At 33.9% G+C, this 7094-nt stretch overlaps 2 protein-coding genes across 2 annotated transcripts in view; one reads left to right on the top strand and one right to left on the bottom strand.

Annotated features, from left to right (window-relative positions):
• The window catches only part of LOC108754500 (RING finger protein 17), a 212588-nt gene that overhangs the window by 1095 nt on the left and 204399 nt on the right, over window positions 1-7094 (top strand). Inside the window, exons 2-5 of the mRNA XM_018496840.1 lie at window positions 297-584; window positions 666-748; window positions 842-1045; window positions 1132-1212. Coding sequence (XP_018352342.1) covers window positions 297-584; window positions 666-748; window positions 842-1045; window positions 1132-1212 — 656 coding nt within the window. The remainder of the gene's footprint in view (window positions 1-296; window positions 585-665; window positions 749-841; window positions 1046-1131; window positions 1213-7094) is intronic.
• LOC108754501 overlaps window positions 2005-7094 on the bottom strand; it is a 47817-nt gene continuing 42727 nt past the window's right edge. Inside the window, exons 2-3 of the mRNA XM_018496842.1 lie at window positions 3319-4826; window positions 2005-2683 (exon numbers count right to left, since the gene is read on the bottom strand). Of these exons, the coding sequence (XP_018352344.1) occupies window positions 2339-2683; window positions 3319-4826 (1853 nt within the window). The 3' untranslated portion in view covers window positions 2005-2338. The remainder of the gene's footprint in view (window positions 2684-3318; window positions 4827-7094) is intronic.

Genomic DNA, 7094 nt, shown 5'->3' with positions numbered 1-7094 from the left:
TTTATACTTATAGGATTTAACAATCAAACTTCAATAAACAAAATAGTGACATATATTATATGTCATTATTTTGTGTATTGAAGCTTGATTGTTAAATATAAGTATGAAAATACTTTGATATCAGACACTTTTATTCTGTATCATATAATCTAATAAAAATGATTTGTTTTACCTTGTTACCTTATTAAATTGCAGAGAAATATGTAGCTTATATATTATTGGTTTATTAAATTGAGATAATAATAAACAGTATATTAGATCAAAATAGAAAGATCTTTTTGTCAAAATTGTTACAGATCTATCAAACTTGAATCTCAATGGATCCATATCGAAAGGAACTCTCATACCTCTGTTGTTGGATTGTGGACATCCAATATGTGATAAGTGTATCAATATTAAGTGTGTGAATCTTAAAAAGTGTCCTAAATGTGATAAAATCATTGAAAATTGTAAGTCCTTGCGTCCATTGAATTTACATGCGCTAGGATTAATTATTTCGTCCTATCATCGTCCACTGGAAAATGACGAAGAATTTCTATTCTGTCACAAATTATCTTCACAATTACGTGAAATAACAAAGAAAGGTTAGAGAATATAGTATACTTGTCGAAATAAATTATTTTCTCTGAAGAATAATATGATTTAATGTGCGCTTTTGGTTATAGGAAATTGCCATGAATGTGGAAATCAAGCTAATGTAAAGTGTCCACAATGTATGGCTCTCTATTGTTACTCTTGCTATTCAAAAGTAAATAGGCACACCTATGCATGATATTTATAATGAAATGGATTTTTTTTTGTATCTTACGACTTTGGTTCTGTGTGTGTGTTTTGGTTTTAGATTCATGGAAGGGCATTACAGAATCACACACAAATCCCAATATGTGATGGAAGCTTTAACAGTCCTGCTGCTATGTTGAATAATTGTTCATCAACATGCTCTGAAGCGTTAAGCTATTTTTGTAATGACTGTAATGTGGCTTGTTGCTCAAATTGTACTTTGTGTTCGCACAAACTGCACAGTTATGTACCCTTATCAGAAAAGGTTAGTAGCGTTGCTCAGATTGTAAGAAATTTATTATTGTATATATAGTTAGGAGGAAACCTTTAAATGATTTGTTTTATTAACAGAATCAGACTCTAATACCGGAGTTCAACAAGACTTACGAGCACATTGAGGAAACATTGCAGCGAGTCTATCAGACGAAAGAGGTGAGTACACATTTTTATTAAATATTTTTCTTGACGAGGAATTCATTCAGTTACTACGAGATGCATATGCCAGGCAGTGATAAATAAATAAATTTATTTATTAAAACTTTTAACAAAGTATTAGGTACGCGTAGAAAGATTAATATATGGTCATTTAGCGATATACAGTTTGAACATATCGCTTATTATTTTAACGTGGTTTTTTAAACAGTTTGTGATATATAAATTATAAATAAAATATTCTAGTCATATTTCTCGCAAATACATGATACAAATACACACTTTAAATATAAAGGATCATATATAAATTGGGATATCATATTTTATATTGGGATAGAATAATTATAGATAAATGGCGAAACCTAGCGGATTTTTCTCTATGAATGTGATATTCGCAATGAAAATATTAATTATATTCTCAACGCGCAATAATACTTCTATAAGTGTTTACTATTTACGTTGTTTATATACTTGAGTAAAATTTTATGCGATTTAGTACAGTTATGAGCAGGGGATGGGAAGGGGAATTTGTATTAAATTTTATATTAAATTTTTTTATAATATCGAATCGTAAATAATTTCATTAAATTTTTAATTAAAATATAACTTTCCAATCTTTAAAATTTTTTTTACTTATAATTAATATCTTAAAGAAAGTTATTTAGGTTTATTATATAGTAGCGTTATTTACGCTGTTGAGAAAAATATAATTGTTTATCTATTTCGAAAGTTATGATTATTATGATTAAAATTTATAATTTAATCGAACCATTTAGAGTTTCGTAAGATAGGTGGACATTTTTCATGATAAATAGTACGTAATAGTACACGCATATATGACTAGAGAGAATATAAGAAATATCTAATATCATCAGCCATTTCATACCCGTAAAGAGACCGTAAGATAATCTTAACTTATTTTACGCGCGATGTGATTTACTCTATGCTGAAATCACATGTAACTATCATATACGTATTGCACTTTTTCGGGATTGTAAGACTCGTTATTACAGAGTTGTGGCCTTACAATTCACGACATATTTCCGTTATAATGGCAACGAGTTAAGTAATATATACGTTAAGACTAAATTATTATAATTTAGCACATAACGCTTTAATTACGCGTCTATTCTTCGTCATTCGCCGTTTGTGATTTGCCCTTGTGCTTGCTTTTCTCTTCCTGCTGTTTCTTCTTTTCCTGTAACTTTTTTTCCTTCATTTTTGCCTCCATTTCTTTGAACTTGAGTTCCAAGTATCGATCTACTTCTGGGCCAGTGAAATCTTCTGGAAATTTAGGCATAATTGGCAGGATGTATTTGTACAGTCGTTCATTTAGCACGTATAGTTGAGTAGTCGTTTCACATTTCACGTTGAACCACCAATCGCACGTCAATGCTACCTGGCTGAATATTGTGCCGTTTGGACATAAGAATGACGACTTGCCACCATTGAGATCGCAGTAATGCCATACCTGAGGACAATATCATTGTTGTGAAACAATTCTAGAAACTGTTTTCAATAATATAAAATTACACGGGCTTTCAATTCAAAAGAGATTGTAAATAGCAGAGAGATTAAGATTAATGTGAAAAATGTAAATATATTATGCGCGCGCGCAGAATATTCTATGATAATTTCTATATCTATACTGAAGAAATTAAGAAATATTTGTGTAAATAATACTAACTAAATATTTACTTAGTAAATAAATATTTGTTATACTCAATAAAAAAAAAATGACTTGAATTAAATTAATGATTCTTGTATTGAATGAATATATTTTAATTATAGTATATATTAATTAGTAAATTTACTAAATATAAACATATATTTATATTATTTAGTTAATACTATTAAACAAATATTTATTAAAAAATTCAGTAAATTTTTTCACTGTACAGATTCGTTTAAGCATAAATATTTACCAAATATAAACATATACAATCTTTATTTGATACAAAAACAATTTGATTCAAGTGTTAATTTTTTATTGTATAAATATTTATTTACTGTAAGTAAGTGTTTAGTTAGTACTATTTAAACACTTATTAAAATTTAGTAAATGTTTTTTGATGTAGCGTTTTTATCAAATTATAATATACTCACTTGGCATCCTGTCGCTGGGTCACCGAAAAATCCTTTGTATCTTTGATCCTTGCAACTGAATTTGGTTTCCGGAATAGTGGCATATGCCGGGTAATCGACGTTGGGTTTTCCACGCGTCGCACCGTATTTTAATGCTGGCAACGGCATTTTCGACCCTGGACGCGTAACTTCATTCGGCGTTACGTATTCTTGACTCAAGGACGCTTCGGTAGAAATCGGTAGGGTATACCGTTCATCCTGCAGGATATCGTCGCTCAGATCTTCCGTAATCTCGTACGAGTGTTCAGTGGTAGGAATAGGCGTAGAGGTTGGTCTGAGTCCTTGTTGTTTGGATTGTTCGTTGGAGATATCTTGAATGTATGGGATGTAGTATTCCACCTTTTCGTCCTTCACATAGTTCAGGTTGTAATCTGATTGCAATGATGGCTTGATTTCGACGCCGTCCGTCGCCTTGTATCGTTCGGGATCATCAGTGATTATCAGAGGGTTTGGTGTTACTTGAAATCTCGTCTCGGTGATCACCTTCGGTCGCGTATATGTTTTCGGTTTGTACATATCGTAGCTGATCAATCTGGGCGGTGATGGTGACGGCGATGGGGGTCCTTGTGGTTGTGGGAAATTTTCCTGCCGCGTATTGTGCAGGATGTTCAGGATCTCAATGAGTGTTTTAATACTGCTATCTAGATTATCTTTGTTCAACGTTTCCGGTAATTGTTCGGACAACTGGAAACTCTCGATCAGATTGTTCAGGTTCACATTTGGATTCACGTTCTGCTTTCGATAAAGTGGGACGACCGACGGCTTCACTGACTGCTGCTGCATGCTTGCGTGCACTGAAATGTACCTCAACCCCTCCTTATTGGGATAATTAACGGCGATGTTCGGCCTGGCCGTGTAATCCTGATCGTAATCGTCCTCGAGGTTATCTAGCAATGGTTTCTTGACCACGGGAGTGGAGGAATGTAAGGGCCTTGCGGTGACATAGTATCGATTTTCCTTGTTCAGAATATGACTTGCAGGTGTGGTGATTTCGGGATAGGATTTTTGTACTTGATAGAGTTGATAGGACGGAGTGGAATACTCGGCGTAGTTGATTTTAGAGTTGTATTTTACCGGCACGAAGTAGTCGTTATCGCCTCCGATGTTTCTAGGATCAAATTGCACGGACGGGACGAACTTCTTGTCTTGGTCGGGTGGATTGACACGATACTTATTACCACCTCGCCTCGGCACGCCAACGAGCCGAGTTACAGTGTGTTGCTGTGACGGAGGTTTCCGGAGCAGAGTCTCCGACAGCTCGTCAGCGTAATTTTGCGCCAACGCAGCCTGAGCGTTTAAATAATTATTGGCAACGTAAAAAGTCATGTAGGGTATTAATCTTCGGTATCTTTCCTTGAACGTTGTCAGGTTCATATTCGCTGGTAATTCATCCCCGTCGTCCTCCGAAATAGCACTAGTTGCGTTTGACTTTGCCAGCTCCGATGCTTCGAAGCTTCGTATTAAGAGAACTGCAATCGAAAAAGTCGCTTTTTTAACGCCTTTCAAACGGATTTTTTTTTTTTTTTTTTTTATAACATATGATTATCTAAAGATTAAGCTATTAAGAAATGAAGCTATTGAATGAATTTTATTGATGAGTCTTGACCTTTAATTTTTAGGCATATCGTGAAAACAAGTAAGTGGTTTAAAGATACGTAAAGGTCAAAGATACATAAAGGTCGATAGATGAAGTGCCCAGAATATCCTAAAAAGTTGTAGTTGTGCAGTAAAATTTATACTTATAATTATACTCTTATGGAAGAATTTAAAAATGAATTACTTTAAGATTTCTGGGCATTTGGGTAATACTTTTTATTGTCTTTTTCCAGAATAAAATTTTAAAAAACTATACTCAGATACGGACACTATTCATTTACAAGATCAATGACACGATTGAGATAAACTATTCGATGGATTTACGTAAATAAAAGTGCACTATATTCATGATATTAAAGTTATAAAACAATAAGTTATTGATTCTGCGTACGTTGGAGGAAATATTAGGAGCAGAAATAAATAATTAAATATTAGAGAAATAAGAAAATTAGAAATACAGATTAAAGGCAAATAGATTTAAATGTAACACATATTACATGTTATATCTCCTTTGTATCTATTGTGCTTCACTTTTAATCTTTATTCTTAATTATTTTATTTTTCCAATATTTCATATTCATTCATGTTATTAATATTTCTTCCATTGTGTGCAGGGTCACACGCATGGCGTAGTTAAATAAATTAGCTCTTGGGAATTTAAAATTCGAATGGAATTCACAGATTCGTGCGGGACGGTATTGCCTCGTTGCGTTTTCGATGCATCGTCACGATTGCATGAACGACCGCGTGCGGAAGAACACGAAAAGAGAATGAGAGATAACGCGGTACGTCTGAACGTCCCGACAAAGACGAATCATGGGGAAAGGGAACACGGTCGAGGGTTGAAGATTGAGCGGACGATAGAGCTGGGGGGGGGGGGGTTTTTTGGGGGGGGGGGGGATTGGACGTTTTTAGCAGTTGCGCCACTCGAACGTGCCAGCGCGAATATATCCTCTGCTGTACGGGAACACCAATACATGCACACACATCCACATACGCGGCCTTTATCTCTTGCTATCTCGCCGCACGTACAAAAGCGCTGGCCGGGACTCTCCGAATATTTTCCTTCTAATTTAATTTCGCGCGGGCGGAACGTGCGGTACGCGTGCGTTACTTCACACGTTTCCCGGGGAAGACATGTGTATGTCACGCACACTATAACGATGCACAGTGGCTTTTTGAGGAGTCGATTAGATCGTGAATCGTCACAGAGTTCTTTTTCGATTCTCTTTGTTACGCACCTTCCTACGAATACCTTGTTCAGTAACGATCAAATTTTTCGGTAAAATTAAGGATTTACTGAGTATAGTTTCTAATTAATCTCACAGTGTCGGTGAAAACGGAAAGTACGATTTTGTTGAAGTATCTAAACATTTAGGTGGAACATCAGATCTGAAAATAACTTTTAGAAGTAATATATTGAGGTAATATTTTTCGCAATAAATTATTTGCAGTTTTTAAGATTCTCATTATCGTATTAATATTCTTATAAACTTATTAGCATCAGAATTACTAAATTGTCAATTTAATATATGATGTTATTACTTTAATTCTGCTCATGATTGCGTTTCAAGAAAAAGATATCGATTTGCAGACCCGGACACGTATTACAATATATTAATTTACACGAAATATTTAAGCACTAAAATCCGCTTTGATCCGAAAATAGAAGTTCTCTCATCGATTCAATTTCGTATTAGTAATTGAGAGTAATTTTGTTCTATTTTGTTATAAAAATAATTATGTAAAAAACTGAAATATGATGAGCAACGCTGCAAAAAGTTTTGATATTCTAGTAAAGTCTAACCTGAGAGCGTCCTCTTCTATACATTTATTTTAATAATCCAACAAAATTATTTTCAAATCTTTAGCTAAATTTTTAGATACTATAGTAAAATCCTTCTTTTTGTGCAGAACCGATCGCACGATTTGTACTCATGAATTATTTTATGAAAAATTAGATTTTATATTGCTTATACAAAATGTGTATTTTAAATATGCGTCGTATATCATCAAAACCAACAATAGAGTCCTATTTGTTTACCATACAGCGCGGTGTATTCCTACGAGAGCAGTTGATCTACGTCACACCTCTTATTTTACAACGCGCTATGCATACATATTGCTTTTATCTGAATAAT

This window comes from Trachymyrmex septentrionalis, unplaced genomic scaffold (genome assembly GCF_001594115.1).
Source record: "Trachymyrmex septentrionalis isolate Tsep2-gDNA-1 unplaced genomic scaffold, Tsep1.0 scaffold8, whole genome shotgun sequence".
Taxonomy (NCBI): Eukaryota; Metazoa; Arthropoda; class Insecta; order Hymenoptera; family Formicidae; genus Trachymyrmex; species Trachymyrmex septentrionalis.
Note: the sequence above shows the minus strand (reverse complement) of the source record. Positions and strands in the feature narration are given on the sequence as shown.